This window comes from Oncorhynchus mykiss, chromosome Y, assembly GCF_013265735.2.
Source record: "Oncorhynchus mykiss isolate Arlee chromosome Y, USDA_OmykA_1.1, whole genome shotgun sequence".
Lineage (NCBI taxonomy): Eukaryota > Metazoa > Chordata > Actinopteri > Salmoniformes > Salmonidae > Oncorhynchus > Oncorhynchus mykiss.
In genome coordinates, this window is record NC_048593.1 from 33,575,398 (window position 1) to 33,592,812 (window position 17,415).

The 17,415-nt window shown below is 43.4% G+C and overlaps 1 protein-coding gene across 4 annotated transcripts in view; it reads left to right on the forward strand.

Moving 5' to 3' along the window:
• The window catches only part of nrg2a (neuregulin 2a), a 158,268-nt gene that overhangs the window by 138,909 nt on the left and 1,944 nt on the right, over positions 1 to 17,415 (forward strand). For 3 of the 4 annotated variants that reach the window (XM_021591457.2, XM_021591459.2, XM_036968222.1), the window contains 5 exons: positions 4,626 to 4,649; positions 14,075 to 14,177; positions 14,281 to 14,404; positions 14,768 to 14,895; positions 15,027 to 15,248. In XM_021591457.2, the coding sequence (XP_021447132.2) occupies positions 4,626 to 4,649; positions 14,075 to 14,177; positions 14,281 to 14,404; positions 14,768 to 14,895; positions 15,027 to 15,248 (601 nt within the window). The remainder of the gene's footprint in view (positions 1 to 4,625; positions 4,650 to 14,074; positions 14,178 to 14,280; positions 14,405 to 14,767; positions 14,896 to 15,026; positions 15,249 to 17,415) is intronic. The other variant, XM_021591458.2, reaches the window with a different exon arrangement.

A 17,415-nucleotide genomic window follows, 5' to 3' on the forward strand; every position in this document is an offset into this window, starting at 1 on the left:
ACAGACCTGAGCGCGGGAGCTTCCTGTTTTAGTCTCTGTCTATACGCTGGGAGCAACAAAATTGAGTCGTGGTCAGCTTTTCCAAAAGGAGGGCGGGGGAGGGCCTTATGCGTCGCGGAAGTTAGAATAACAATGATCTTGGGTTTTACCAGCCCTGGTAGCACAATCAATATGCTAATAGCATTTAGGGGGTCTTGTTTTCAGATTAGCCTTGTTAAAGTCCCCAGCTACAATGAATGCAGCCTCAGGATATGTGGTTTCCAGTTTACATAGAGTCAAATAAAGTTTGTTCAGGGCTGTCGATGTGTCTGCTTGGGGGGGAATATATGCGGCTGTGATTATAATCGAGGAGTATTCTCTTGGTAGATAATGCTGTCGACATTTGATTGTGAGGAATTCTAAGTCAGGTGAACAGAAAGACTTGATTTCCTGTATGTTATTATGATCACACTACGACTCGTTAATCATAATCATAATCATAAGGCCCCTCGTCTTACCAGAAAGATGCTTGTTTCCGTCGGCGCGATGCGTGAAGAAACCAGCTGGCTCTACCGACTCCGATATCGTGTCTCGAGTGAGCCATGTTTCCGTGAAGCAAAGAAAGAAAGAGAAGGAACGTTACAGTCTCTTATGTCTCTCTGGAATGCTACCCTTGCTCGGATTTCATCAACCCTGTTGTCAAGAGACTGGTCCTTGACCAGCGAGTAGTATGCTCAGGAGCGGTGTGCTATGTGCCCGTCTACGGAGCCTGACCAGAAGACCACTTCGTCTGCCCCTTTTACGGCGACGTTGTTTTGGTTCGCCGGCTGGGATTCGATCCATTGTCCTGGGTGGTGGGAAAAACACAGGATCCGCTTCGGGAAAGTTGTATTCCTGGTCGTAATGATGGTGAGTTGACGTTGCTCTTATATCCAGTAGTTCCTCCCGACTGTATGTAATAAAACCTAAGATTACCTGGGGTACCAATGTAAGAAATAACACATAAAAAAACAAAATACTAATAGTTCTCTAGTAGGGTTATAGTGGTTCTCTAGTAGGGTTATAGTGGTTCTCTAGTAGGGTTATAGTGGTTCTCTAGTAGGGTTATAGTGGTTCTCTGGTAGGGTTATAGTGGTTCTCTAGTAGGGTTATAATGGTTCTCTGGTAGGGTTATAATGGTTCTCTGGTAGGGTTATAATGGTTCTCTGGTAGGGTTATAATGGTTCTCTAGTAGGGTTATAGTGGTTCTCTGGTAGGGTTATAATGGTTCTCTAGTAGGGTTATAGTGGTTCTCTAGTGGTTTATAATGGTTCTCTAGTAGGGTTATAGTGGTTCTCTGGTAGGGTTATAATGGTTCTCTAGTGGGGTTATAGTGGTTCTCTAGTAGGGTTATAGTGGTTCTCTGGTAGGGTTATAGTGGTTCTCTAGTGGTTTATAATGGTTCTCTAGTAGGGTTAAAGTGGTTCTCTGGTAGGGTTATAATGGTTCTCTAGTGGTTTATAATGTTTCTCTAGTAGGGTTATAGTGGTTCTCTAGTAGGGTTATATTGGTTCTCTAGTGGTTTATAATGGTTCTCTAGTAGGGTTATAGTGGTTCTCTGGTAGGGTTATAATGGTTCTCTAGTGGGGTTATAGTGGTTCTCTAGTAGGGTTATAATGGTTCTCTAGTATTGTTATAATGGTTCTCTGGTAGGGTTATAATGGTTCTCTAGTGGGGTTATAATGGTTCTCTAGTAGGGTTATAGTGGTTCTCTAGTAGGGTTATAGTGGTTCTCTAGTGGTTTATAATGGTTCTCTAGTAAGGTTATAGTGGTTCTCTAGTGGTTTATAATGGTTCTCTAGTAGGGTTATAATGGTTCTCTAGTGGGGTTATAGTGGTTCTCTAGTAGGGTTATAGTGGTTCTCTGGTAGGGTTATAGTGGTTCTCTAGTAGGGTTATAATGGTTATCTGGTAGGGTTATAATGGTTCTCTAGTGGGGTTATAGTGGTTCTCTAGTAGGGTTATAATGGTTCTCCAGTATTGTTATAATGTTTTTTTTGTTTTGCATAAAAACAGGGAAATGTATGATATGCACGTCTACACTCTACAGTATATGATCAAACATCGGGCCTTCTGTTTCCATGGCAAGTCATGGTATATGATTTATAGTATAGCAGTATTGTAGTTTTCTACAGTACATATCCATCAACATCATGCCTTTGTAAGTCAGCCTTGTGTGGATTTCAGGATGACAGCGCTCCTGTACACTATTTAGTTGCAAAATGTATTGCATATGTAATGTAAGCATCTTTCCCAGAGCCTATGCATACAGCCTGGTACTGTACTGAACCGTATTGTATGTGCCAGCAGGTTATGGGAGTTCTCTCACTCTACATCGACATCTATCTTACTGTCACGTTATGTTTAACCTCCATGGAATTGCACAAATTCCTCTCTTTTCAAGAAGTGTATTCATTGTCAACTCTAGTCAACAGAGCCAAGCCTTTTTTCCTTAAATGACATGCTGAGACGACCTAGGCAGTGAGTGTGGTTGACATTTTTCAAACCTCCTCCGTTACAGAAAAATACCCACAATTAAAATACTGTAAAAACATCAAAGCAGACCAAATATTTAATAAACATCGGGACCGACCAGGGATATAATTCATTAATTACATTAGACCATTTATCTAAATCTTTTCCTTTGAAATGATCTGAAAATTCCCAACTATGCGTGATCCCTTTGAGAGACGACCTTTGCGTGCACACACAAGAGTAGCATCGGAAACAAGCTTGAGGCTCCACTTATAATAACATGAATGACAAAAAAGGCAGACAGATGGGGTGAAGCTCCACCCTCTTCCCCCCCCCCCTCCCAGTGCGAGATCTGACATGTGTAATTTAATTCAGAGAGCACACTGGAGAGGAGGCCATTTCTGCACACCAATTTCCTCTAAATGTACACATGCCTGTCAGTCACAGTTTCAAGTGCGCACATCCACATTAGAGATCAGGACCACTCGACTGACAGCCAATAGAGGTCAGGACCACTCAACTGACAGCACTGCAGCAAAACATATACTGTAGATCCAAACGGGACTTTAGAAATCGACTCACTTTACTAGTCAGTCAGAGAAGAAATGCATTTCAAGGATTAGCTTGTTGGCTACCATTTCTATTGACTGTGTTAATTCCCTTGTGTTATTGCCCTACAGTGTAGATTGTGTACAGTAGAGCTGGTGAGCCACTGTAATATACATCTACCCTCTCCAGCATCTCCAGCATATATGGGCTAGTATTGCAATCCTCATCATGCTGTGAAGTTAGCTTTTTGAGGCCAAAACAGAACTAGAACATATAGAAGCATACAGAATCCCCTCCAGCCCTACACTCTCTCTCCGAACCTCATCCATCCACTTATCCATCCATCCCACTTCCCTCCTCCTATCAGGGCGTCTCCCCTACCCCAAATATCTCATTGATGGCGCTACAGAAAGCTGGACCCCCTCAGCCCCCCCAAGAGCACGTTGTCATGACAACAGCTGGGATTTGCTGCAACCCGACTAGAGCAAGTGGGCTGTCAGAGATATGGGTTCAGCAGCTGGAATGGTGCAGCCCTTCTCCACTTCTTCCCATGCAATATAATCCCCCCTCTGAAGCTGATTGGATAACTTTGTTTTGCGGATGAGGTGAAACATCATCTTAGCTTAGTCAATAGTATCAAGGTGTTGCTGGTCCTTAGATGAGGTTGGTGGAACAGATTGCTGAGATGGACTCTGTCTTCCCTAATACATGTATCCCTCAGTGAAGGCAATCACAGGCTTCACGTCTCATACTGTCACACAGGCCTTCCATCACATACAGAACATACACTTACTCTCTATCAGTCATCCCCTCCCCTCCCCATAACATGGTTATAATGTAATATTTTAGAGTGAATTGATCAGATTTTGTATTCCCATGGTTTACAGGTAAGGTTTTTCTGTTAACATGTCATTGGACATGATACCATCGTCACATGTCATGTTCCATCAAATGTTTCCTGAATCTGAATGCAGTTGCCTGTGTTGAATGAAACATTAACATTGGACTGTGCTGCCATGTAGTGAGTACCAGAAGAAGTAACATCTAACATCCCTTATGATCAGGAAGATAGATTTAATTAAATAATATATTCAAATCTATTAATTGGACGACTAATCTATACTTTCAAAACGATCTATGTTCTTGTGCTATAGACCCATCTGTCATGGTAATATAATGTTTCATTAGCTAAGTAGTGCACTATGTCATAATCTGCCCTTAATGGATGGCCCAGAGATCCCATCTTGTCATTATGGCAGTGAGTTAAGTGGATATCTGGATTTGCATGCTCTAGTCTAGTCTAACTGCTTGCTGTTGTTTTGTCTGCTTGTCTTGTGTCTGTCTGTGGTGCTTGTTTGGATGTCCTGATGGTCTTAGCTTGATGTTGTCCAGCTCCGTCCTGTTACTGTAACTGTTACTCATGACTCACCATCCGTGTCTCAACTGTCCCGTCAGTCCTGTCGCTCAATGCCCATACTGTGTATGTATATCTGTTGTTTATCTATGTTGGAAGGTGTCTCTCCTAAACTGTTCTCCTCTTCTTTTTGTTTGTTTTTCCAACTGTCAACTTTCTGCAATGGCAGAGCATCTTGGGATTGAATTTATGGGTATGGAACAATAGTTTGATTCCCAGCTTGAGTAGAGCTGTGTTCTATATCTCCTTCCGTTCCGTTTGACATGCTTCCATTCCCTCTGTGAGGTTGACTCTAAAGCAAATGGTCTGATTGATTAACCAATCAATCAGTCAATCAACCTTAACAGTATCTCAATGGGCTGAAAAATGCACTGGTCATGCCCTGTGGAGCTGACCCTCCCTCTAACATTACCCCGACCTGAAGCTGGCCCTCCCTCTAACAATACCTCATCTACAGCTGACCCTCCCTCTAACATTACCTGATCTACAGCTGGCCCTCCCTCTAACAATACCTCATCTACAGCTGACCCTCCCTCTAACATTACCTGATCTACAGCTGGCCCTCCCTCTAACAATACCTCATCTACAGCTGGCCCTCCCTCTAACATTACCTCATCTACAGCTGGCCCTCCCTCTAACATGACCTGATCTACAGCTGGCCCTCCCTCTAACATTACCTGATCTACAGCTGGCCCTCCTTCTAACATTACCCGATCTGAAGCTGGCCCTCCCTCTAACAATACCTCATCTACAGCTGGCCCTCCTTCTAACATTACCTGATCTACAGCTGGCCCTCCCTCTAACATTACCTGATCTACAGCTGGCCCTCACTCTATCATTACCTGATCTACAGCTGGCCCTCCCTCTAACATTACATGATCTACAGCTGGCCCTCCCCCTAACATTACCTGATCTACAGCTGGCCCTCCTTCTAACATTACCTGATCTACAGCTGGCCCTCCCTCTAACATTACCTGATCTACAGCTGGCCCTCCCCCTAACATTACCTGATCTACAGCTGTCCCTCCTTCTAACATTACCTGATCTACAGCTGGCCCTCCCCCTAACATTACCTGATCTACAGCTGGCCCTCCTTCTAACATTACCTGATCTACAGCTGTCCCTCCTTCTAACATTACCTGATCTACAGCTGGCCCTCCCTCTAACATTACCTGATCTACAGCTGACCTTCCCTCTAACATTACCATGGGTGTCCCAATTTGCAGTCCTCATCACTACATGTACATCTGACAGAAGAGCAAGAGCAGTTTTCTTCATTAACTGGTTTTAAGGGACTATACATTTGTAGAGCAGGTATAAACAAAATGAAAGCTTGAGTCATGGATTCCCCTCTAGATTCCCCCTCAATCTATCTTCTTCAGGTAGTAGATGCCCCATCCATCTATTCTCCCTTCAGGTAGTAGATAACCTGTCCATCTATCCTCTCTTCAGGGAGTAGATTCCCCTCCATCTATCCTCTATTCAGGGAGTAGATTCCCCTCAATCTATCCTCTCTTCAAGGAGTAGATTCCCCCTCCATCTATGCTCTCTTCAGGGAGTAGATTCCCCCTCCATCTATGCTCTCTTCAGGGAGTAGATTCCCCCTCCATCTATGCTCTCTTCAAGGAGTAGATTCCCCCTCCATCTATGCTCTCTTCAGGGAGTAGATTCCCCCTCAATCAGAACTCTAATCAGATAATAGATTCACACTACATTTATTCTCTCTTCAGGGAGTAGATCCCCCACCCAATCTATCATTCCTTCAGGAATGTAGATTCCCCCTCCAGCTATACTTCTTAGGGAAGTAAATGTCACCTCCATCTATCCTCTCTTCAGTTAGTAGATTACCCATCCATCTATCCTTTTTCAGGTAATAGATTTCCCCCATCTATCCTCTCTTCAGGTTGGAGATTCCCCCTCCATCTATCCTCTCATCAGGGAGTAGATCCCCCCCCCCCTCCATCTATCCTCTCTCCAGGGAATAGATTCCCCCTCCATCTATCCTTCTTCAGATAGTAGATTCCATCTCCAGGTGTCCTCTCTTCAGGGAATAGATTCCCCCTCCATCTATCCTTCTTCAGATAGTAGATTCCACCTCCAGGTGTCCTCTCTTCAGGGAATAGATTCCCCTCAATCTATCCTCTCTTCAGGGAATAGATTCCTCCTCCATCTATCCTTCTACAGCGTTTAGATTCCCCCTCCATCTATCCTCTCTTCAGGGAGTTTATTCCCCCTCCATCTATCCTCTCATCAGGGAGTAGATTCCCCCTCCATCTATCCTTCTACAGCGTTTAGATTCCCCCTCCATCTATCCTCTCTTCAGGGAATAGATTCCCCATCCATCTATACTTTTTCAGGTAATAGATTCCCCCTCCATCTGTCATCTATTTAGGTAGTAGATTCAACCTCCATCTATCATCTATTTAGGTAGTAGAATCCCCCTCCATCTATCATCTATTTAGGTAGTAGAATCCCCCTCCATCTATCATCTATTTAGGTAGCAGATTCAACCTCCATCTATCATCTATTTAGGTAGCAGATTCACCCTCTATCTATCCTCTCATCAGGTAGTAGATTCCCCCTCCATCTATGCTCTCATCAGGGAGTAGACTCCCCCTCCATCTATCATCTCTTCAGGAAATAGATTCCCCATCCATCTATACTTTTTCAGGGAGTAGATTCCCCCTAAATCAATCCTCTCTTCTGTGAGTAGATTCCCACTCCATCTGTCCTCTCTTCTGCGTGTAGATTACCCCTCCATCTATCATCTATTTAGGTAGTAGATTCACCATCCATCTATCCTCTCTTTAGGTAGTAGATTCCCCCTCCATCTATCCTCTCTTCAGGTAGTAGATTACACCTCCAAATATAATTTCATCAGATGGTAGTTTACCCCTCCATCTATCCTCTCTTCAGGATCGTATTCCCCCTCCATCTATCCTCTCATGAGGGAGTAGATCCCCCCCCTCCATATTTCCTCTCTTCAGGTAGTAGATTTCCCCTCCATCTATCCTCTCATGAGGGAGTAGATCCCCCCCCTCCATCTTTCCTCTCTTCAGGTAGTAGATTTCCCCTCCATCTATCCTCTCATGAGGGAGTAGATCCCCCCCCCTCCATATTTCCTCTCTTCAGGTAGTAGATTTCCCCTCCATCTATCCTCTCATGAGGGAGTAGATCCCCCCTCCATCTTTCCTCTCTTCTGATAGTAGAATCGCCCTCCATCTTTTCGCTCTTCACACAGTCGATTCCCCTTCCATCTATCCTACTTAATTTAGTAGAATCTCCCTCCATCTATCATCTATTTAGGTAGTAGTTTTCTTCTCCATCCTATCCTCTTTTTAGGTAGTAGATTTCTCCTCCATGTATCCTCTTTTTAGGTAGTAGATTTCTTCTCCATCCTATCCTCTTTTTAGGTAGTAGATTCAACCTCCATCTATCATCTATTTAGGTAGTAGTTTTCTTCTCCATCCTATCCTCTTTTTAGGTAGTAGATTTCTCCTCCATCTATCCTCTTTTTAGGTAGTAGATTTCTTCTCCATCCTATCCTCTTTTTAGGTAGTAGATTCAACCTCCATCTATCATCTATTTAGGTAGTAAATTCACCCTCCATCTATCATCTATTTAGGTAGTAGATTCACCCTCTATCTATCCTCTCTTCAGGGAGTAGATTCACCCTCTATCTATCCTCTCTTCAGAGTGTATATTCCCCCTCAATCTGTCCTCTCTTCAGGGAGTAGATTCACCCTCTATCTATCCTCTCTTCAGAGTGTAGATTCCCCCTCAATCTATCCTCTCATCAGGGAGTAGATTCCCCCACCATCTATCCTCTCTTCAGGGAGTAGATTCACCCTCCATCTCTCCTCTATTCAGGGAGTAGATTCCCCCTCCATCTATCCTCTATTCAGGGAGTAGGTTCCCCCTCCATCTATCCTCTATTCAGAGTGTAGATTCCCCCTCCATCGATCCTCTATTCAGGGAGTAGATTCCCCCTCCATCTATCTTCACATCAGAGTGTAGATTCCCCCTCCATCTATCTTCACATTTGACTTCCCCTCCATCTATCTGTTCTTCAGTTAGCAGATTACCTTTCCATTTATCCTCTCTACAGATAGTAGATTCCCCCTCCATCTATCCTCTCTTCACAGAGTAGATTCCCTTCCATCTAACTTCACATCATGTAGTAGATTCACCCTCCGTCTATCTGTCTTCAGGTAGAAGATTCTCCCTCCATATATCCTCTCATCAGGTTGTAGATTCCCCCTCCATAATTCCTCTCTTCACAGAGTAGATTTCCCCTCCATCTATCCTCTCTTCATCTAGTACATTTCCCCTCCATCTATCCTTCTTCAGGTAGTAGATTTCCCCTCAATCTATCCTTCTTCAGGTTGTAGATTCCCCTCCATCTTTCTTTCTTCCGGGAGTAGACCCCCCTTCCATCTCTCCTCTCTTCAGGTTGTATATTTCCCCTATATCTATCCTCTCTTCAGATAGTAGATTCGCCCTCTATCTATCCTCTCATCAGGGAGTAGATCCCCCCTCCATCTGTCATTCTTCAGGTAGTAGACTCCCCCTCCATGTATCCTTTTGTCAGGTAGTAGTTTACCCCACCATCTATCCTCTATTCAGGGAGTAGGTTCCCCCTCCATCTATCCTCTCTTCAGGAATTAGATTCCCCCTCCATCTATCCTCTATTCAGGGAGTAGGTTCCCCCTCCATCTATCCTCTCTTCAGGAATTAGATTCCCCCTCCATCTATCCTCTATTCAGGGAGTAGGTTCCCCCTCCATCTTTCCTCTCTTCAGGTAGTAGATTTCCCCTCCATCTATCCTCTCATGAGGGAGTAGATCCCCCCTCCATCTTTCCTCTCTTCTGATAGTAGAATCGCCCTCCATCTTTTCGCTCTTCACACAGTCGATTCCCCTTCCATCTATCCTACTTAATTTAGTAGAATCTCCCTCCATCTATCATCTATTTAGGTAGTAGTTTTCTTCTCCATCCTATCCTCTTTTTAGGTAGTAGATTTCTCCTCCATGTATCCTCTTTTTAGGTAGTAGATTTCTTCTCCATCCTATCCTCTTTTTAGGTAGTAGATTCAACCTCCATCTATCATCTATTTAGGTAGTAGTTTTCTTCTCCATCCTATCCTCTTTTTAGGTAGTAGATTTCTCCTCCATCTATCCTCTTTTTAGGTAGTAGATTTCTTCTCCATCCTATCCTCTTTTTAGGTAGTAGATTTCTTCTCCATCCTATCCTCTTTTTAGGTAGTAGATTCAACCTCCATCTATCATCTATTTAGGTAGTAAATTCACCCTCCATCTATCATCTATTTAGGTAGTAGATTCACCCTCTATCTATCCTCTCTTCAGGGAGTAGATTCACCCTCTATCTATCCTCTCTTCAGAGTGTATATTCCCCCTCAATCTGTCCTCTCTTCAGGGAGTAGATTCACCCTCTATCTATCCTCTCTTCAGAGTGTAGATTCCCCCTCAATCTATCCTCTCATCAGGGAGTAGATTCCCCCACCATCTATCCTCTCTTCAGGGAGTAGATTCACCCTCCATCTCTCCTCTATTCAGGGAGTAGATTCCCCCTCCATCTATCCTCTATTCAGGGAGTAGGTTCCCCCTCCATCTATCCTCTTTTTAGGTAGTAGATTTCTTCTCCATCCTATCCTCTTTTTAGGTAGTAGATTTCTTCTCCATCCTATCCTCTTTTTAGGTAGTAGATTCAACCTCCATCTATCATCTATTTAGGTAGTAAATTCACCCTCCATCTATCATCTATTTAGGTAGTAGATTCACCCTCTATCTATCCTCTCTTCAGGGAGTAGATTCACCCTCTATCTATCCTCTCTTCAGAGTGTATATTCCCCCTCAATCTGTCCTCTCTTCAGGGAGTAGATTCACCCTCTATCTATCCTCTCTTCAGAGTGTAGATTCCCCCTCAATCTATCCTCTCATCAGGGAGTAGATTCCCCCACCATCTATCCTCTCTTCAGGGAGTAGATTCACCCTCCATCTCTCCTCTATTCAGGGAGTAGATTCCCCCTCCATCTATCCTCTATTCAGGGAGTAGGTTCCCCCTCCATCTATCCTCTATTCAGAGTGTAGATTCCCCCTCCATCGATCCTCTATTCAGGGAGTAGATTCCCCCTCCATCTATCTTCACATCAGAGTGTAGATTCCCCCTCCATCTATCTTCACATTTGACTTCCCCTCCATCTATCTGTTCTTCAGTTAGCAGATTACCTTTCCATTTATCCTCTCTACAGATAGTAGATTCCCCCTCCATCTATCCTCTCTTCACAGAGTAGATTCCCTTCCATCTAACTTCACATCATGTAGTAGATTCACCCTCCGTCTATCTGTCTTCAGGTAGAAGATTCTCCCTCCATATATCCTCTCATCAGGTTGTAGATTCCCCCTCCATAATTCCTCTCTTCACAGAGTAGATTTCCCCTCCATCTATCCTCTCTTCATCTAGTACATTTCCCCTCCATCTATCCTTCTTCAGGTAGTAGATTTCCCCTCAATCTATCCTTCTTCAGGTTGTAGATTCCCCTCCATCTTTCTTTCTTCCGGGAGTAGACCCCCCTTCCATCTCTCCTCTCTTCAGGTTGTATATTTCCCCTATATCTATCCTCTCTTCAGATAGTAGATTCGCCCTCTATCTATCCTCTCATCAGGGAGTAGATCCCCCCTCCATCTGTCATTCTTCAGGTAGTAGACTCCCCCTCCATGTATCCTTTTGTCAGGTAGTAGTTTACCCCACCATCTATCCTCTATTCAGGGAGTAGGTTCCCCCTCCATCTATCCTCTCTTCAGGAATTAGATTCCCCCTCCATCTATCCTCTATTCAGGGAGTAGGTTCCCCCTCCATCTATCCTCTCTTCAGGGAGTAGATTCCCCCTCCATCTCTCCTCTATTCAGGGAGTAGATTCCCCCTCCATCTCTCCTCTATTCAGGGAGTAGATTCCCCCTCCATCTCTCCTCTATTCAGGGAGTAGGTTCCCCCTCCATCTATCCTCTCTTCAGGGAGTAGATTCCCCCTCCATCTATCCTCTATTCAGGGAGTAGATTCCCCCTCCATCTATCCTCTATTCAGGGAGTAGATTCCCCCTCCATCTCTCCTCTATTCAGGGAGTAGATTCCCCCTCCATCTATTCTCTGACTCCCTCTGGAATCTTCTCTCTGGGGTTGATGACATCAGACTAATCTTTGTGAGCCTCCATGTCTCTACTGTTTACTTCAGAATAAACAGTGCTTAGTTTCATGTGATTCTTTTAGCACACACCGGGTTTGTGTTAACACTAGTGTGAATTTGATTACATTACTCAGTAAGAGTTGTATCACTTCTAATCCTTCCTTAGACACTGAAAACACACACATACACACACAAATTCACCTCTCTCTCTCTCTCTCTCTCTCTCTCTATCTCTCTCATTCTCTCTCTTTCTCTGTCTCTCACTCTCTGTGTCTCTCTCAATTTCTCTCTCTCTCTCTCTCTTGTATATATGCACACACACACACACACACACACACACACACACACACACACACACACACACACACACACACACACACACACACACACACACACACACACACACACACACACACATGGTTTAATGATACACCTATTCAAAAGCGTGTACCATGTTTCAACTTGTATTAGCCAATGTGAGAATCCATTGCCGCATCATTGAGACACAGACAGGACCTCAGGATGAGTGCTGCAAATAGGACATCCCTGTTCCTCTCTATCAACCATAACCAGGCAGGATATTCCTCCAAGATTTGCTTTATGTTCTCCCCTCCTCTGCCTCCTGTTAGCATGCTATGCCAGGTTTACAGTTGACTATCCCCCCACCCCACCCCAACATCCATGCTGCTCATCTTAACTGTGTCATTCTCCTCATCCCCTCAACACTCCACCTCTAACCTGTAACCTCTAACGTCTAATCTATAACCTATAACCTCTATCCACCTCTCATTTGAAACCTCACTGTAGATGTTTGTAAGTCAACCTGCTCTGTTCTACCTGTGTCCATCAATTACTTTACTTTGGTTGAAAACTGTCTGCAAAAGTAGAACGCATTGTGTGTCTAGACTGTTTTTCATTAAGTGACTGTGGTATGAACATGTCATACCTTATTTAGAGTGTAAATAAATAGTCTGTTCTTTAAGGACCTCCTTTCCCAAGAAATGTCCTGTGATACCATAGTTTACTATTTCCTTATGAGACCTCACTGTACAAAATAGTCAAACTACATTCAGGTAAATTTGTGTGAGGCTCCGAGAATTTCAATATTGCCGTTTCCTGTCACTGTGGAAAATTCTTCATCACTAGATATCAACCAATATGGCTGAAATATTGCTATTTATACTATCCATGGTGATTCATTTATAGTGTCAAAATAGCCCATGCTGTTGCTGCTGCTGGTGATTGGAGGAAGTGGGTGAGAGTGAGGCAACCTCATATGGGAGGAGCTGTAAAAATGCAATACATTTTTATTACGTTGTTTATCACAGGCCCACTACCTATTCCCCCTGGTCTGCTCCCTCGTTCCCTCCACTCTCCCCTGGTTTAAGCCACATCCTCCCCTCCTCACAGGAACATTTTTATGGGAAAGCAAAGAGGTTCAAAATCTGTTTTAGTTTATTTTTTTGTTGATCACAAAAAACAGAAGTAACAATGCATGTAATAAGAAAAGTAAAAATAAAATTAAAAAATAATTTCTTTGTTTTAAATTTGAAGTCATTGAATGCAGAGCATGTTTAAAGCCTGCAGGGACCCCTTACTTGCGGTTCTGCTTGTGTGTGTGCCTCTGTAAAAAATGCTCTAGCAGAATAGACAGTGAGAGGATGAGCGGCCTCTGTGTAGATGAGTGTTGATCTGATGGGCTTTCAGTCAGCAGAGACCCCTTGGATGAATGAGGCACTCCTACAATCAGAGTAGCAGATTTGGGACAGCTTTTCTGTGCCGACCTGTTTTGGGCGGACCTTCATTTTAGATCGTTACTGTGATCCGTACCAGTGACATGTGTTACAGTAAACCAAGCCCAGCCATTCACAACGAGCAACACACAATGTTGCAGTAATTAAAACAAATGTAATCATCTACATCTCTAGTGAATGCTGTACAAATTCCCAGTTAATGCCAGTCATCTAAATTTAGAAATTTCTAGCGCATTTCTAGTGAATTTATTTCCCCCAGGCATATTTTTTGATTAAGGATGTTGAAACAATAATGATTCCAGTAATATTTATGAATATTTACTAGTGTCAACTGGCTTTTGTTCAACAGCCATTACAATGAAGGGTTGGAGTTTCAATGTAATCTAATTCATGTTCAGAGCCTTCAACACCTCCATACAGTATGTCTACTTTGATACATGTAAAGAGAGTGAGCAACATCTGCTTAGTGTAGGAGTGTAAAAGCTGTGGGAGACAGGAGGGCTGGGGCATCAGAGACATGGTGTAAAGGATGTCCATGATGTCTAAACTTACTCCTTCAAGGGACTGATGTTGTAGTTTTATTTTCGTACCTGTCTCTCTCTCTCTCTCTGTGTGTGTGTGTGTGTGTGTGTGTGTGTGTGTGTGTGTGTGTGTGTCCACAGAAGCTGAAGAGCTCTACCAGAAAAGAGTCCTGACAATCACGGGGATCTGCGTGGCTCTGCTGGTGGTGGGCATTGTGTGTGTGGTGGCCTACTGCAAAACCAAGTAAGTCAGCCCAGGACAGTATAGGTGTGTTAAATAGACCCTAGCATAGACTGTTGACTCAGCTCCAGTGCTATGAGAGTGACTGGGGTATTCTCCTCCACAGGAGACAGAGGAAGAAGATGCACAATCACCTGCAGCAGAACATGTGTGCAGATCACCCAAACCGGAACCTAGCGAACGGACCCAATCACCCAGGACCTGGCCCTGAGGAGATACCCATGGTAGATGTGAGTGGCACATACATATCCATCGATTCCCTTACTGACTTTTCTGTCATCAATTAGTGAATGAATGGAAGGGTGAATGTGTTGTTTTCGTATGAGTTTCATAGCATACATTATTTTACTTTCCTTTAGTGGAGCATAAGTACTCTCTTGAAGGATAGCGAGGTCACAGGTTAACATCCAACAGTAACTAAACCTCTCCTTTCAGAACACACACATGGTCAATCAGTGGCGTTTCAAATATGTCAGGACAGATTTAGCAACAGTCTTTGTGATGGTATTGTATGTAAAGTTCAACATGATGATGGGCAGTTACACATTTCCCCTCCATACCATCTCTCCAACACTTTCCTCTGTGTGTTTTAGTACATCTCTAAGAATGTGCCTGCAACGGAGCGAGTCATAGGGCATGTACCAGAGGACTCGTTCCCAGGCAGCCATGCGTCTTCCAGATCTCACAACTCCTCTACCCATGCCCATTCATCCACTCACAGGTAACCCCTCAACATCCCCCTCACTACACACATCACAGGTACATTTTTTGACACACAGAAAAATACACACTGAACTACACACCGGACCATATCCTGGTTGAACCCTATGTTTTGGTCCTCTCTTGTCTCAGACACGAGGAGCGGACGTGGAGCCTGGAGCGGACTGACAGTGTCCTCTCAGACTCACCAGGCATGATGTCGTCCTCCGTGGGGACCAGTAGGTGCAACAGTCCTGCGTGCATGGAGGCCAGGGCCAGGCGTGCCGCACACTGTGGCTCTACTGTGCCCCACCGGCCGGGCCTGCAGTACGAAGACTCGTTCGATTCGCTGGGGGACTCTCCACACAGCGACAGGTGGGAAGGGAACAGGCCCCTCTCTGGGGTTATGGCACTGGGGGATGTTCTAGTGCCCACCTTAGGAGGCCTCGTTTTACAGCTGGCTCTCTATCGGCCCCTGGAGGCCAGCGAGGGCACTTTGAAAGAGTCAATGGCAAATACTACTCTACCATAGCCAGACATGATGAGATAGGCCTACTGTAGACAGTAATACAAAAGTACTCAAGTAAAAGTGAAAGTCACCCAGTAAAATACTTTTATTTGAGTAAAAGTCTAAAAGTATTTGGTTTTAAATATACTTAAGTATCCAAAGTAAATGCAATTTCTAAAATATACTTAAGTATTAAAAGTAAAAGTATAAATAATTTCAAAATCCTTACATTAAGCAAACCAGCCGGAACGATTTTCTTGTTTTTTAAATTTACGGATAGCCAGGGGCACACTCCAGCACTCAGACATAATTTACAATTGAAGCATTTGTGTTTAGTGAATCCACCAGATCAGAGGCAGTAGGGATGACAAGGGATTTTCTTTTTAAGAGTGTGAATTGGACAATTTTCCTGTCCTGCTAAGCATTCAAATTGTAACTAGTACTTTTGGTTGTCAGGGAAAATGTATGGAGTAGAAAGTACATTATTTTCTTTAGGGAACGTAGTGAAGGAAAAGTAAAAGTTGTCAAAAATAGTAAATAGTAAAGTAAAGTACAGATACCACAAAAAACTACTGAAGTAGTATTTTAAAGTATTTTTTACTTGAGTGTTTTACACCACTAACTGTAGGACAGGCAGGTCTTGAAATGTTTACTGTTCTTGTGTCATGTTCTGATAAAAGAAGGATAAAGTAGGTATATACAAGTTAAGTTATATATCCAGTTGCTGTACTAAAGTTAGGAGTATTTTGAGGATAAAATCCGTCAGGAGAGAGCCCACAGGCAGATGCATTTCTAAAGTGAAGAATCTGCTGGGTCAAGCTTACTGTACTGTACTGTACTATACTCTCCTAAATCTGTAAGGCGGCTAAACAGGAGGGTGGATACCGTAAGGACTTCATTAAGACAAGGAGAGTAGAACAAGCAGATCTTTGGTGTGGCTGTGGTTATCAACTCTACTGTGATCTTCGCCCTGGGTTGCTGTATGCCTAAAGATTGAGCACAGATGTTATTGTAGGGACACATCTTCATCTTCACAGGAGGTTTAGAGAAGTGTACATAACTTCTATTTAGTCATTTTAGCTGGAAACCAATGACCACAAACATTTCTCATTTCAAGATGCACCATGCCGAAATGGCAATTTCCTGGTATGCTAAAATTCTAATAGTTCACTTAATTTCAGTTTATGTGACATAACATTCAAGTATAGTGTAGTAAAGAATCATTGTACCGTCTAAACCACTGTGAAATATATTTTCCATCACCAGCTGTTTGAAGCTGGTGTACAAAAGCCGAAAGTTAAAGATTCAAGAACGGGAAGCATAGAAATGACGTACATAGAACCGATTTACCGCCTCTTAGATTTGCTATAATTACATTTCTATGTGAATTTGGTCAGGTCGCCCAAAAAGGTACATATTGCAGATTTAAGATTTTTGTTTTAGTGTTTGAGTTAGTGAGAGTGAGCTCATCTATAAATGGCTACAGTAGGCTATAATGAACATTTGACTGAACAGTAGTACCAGGCAGCATCGCAGTGCTAAACTTAACAGGATTACAGTGGAACAGTGATTCACTTTATTTTAGATTTGCCTTTGGATCTTTCAGATGCTTTTTCCTAAAGGGGGTACTATGTTTTTCCCTAGTGCCATAGAACATATGAAGGTAGAGGGACTGTACTGTAAACATACAACAGCATCTCAAAACTAAGCACAACACACACACGTATGTTTTCCCTAGATATAGCCCTCTGTAAGGCTAAAGGTCACATTAACCATTAAACACATTCAATGACATAACAAAGATGTAGAAAACTGAGCAAGCAGGATTTCACAAACACCATCCACCCACAACTGACAAACCTGCACACTAACTCAATAATGTCTCTTACTGCTGTTTGTGGATGGTGGGTCCCTGTCCCACATCATTCTATTAGACATGACATCTAACTGGGCTGCTGCTGTTTGGCCTGGTCCTCTCTCTCCCTGTCCTTCTCCTCCCCGCTCCCCACTCTCCACTCCCCACCCTACCTTCCC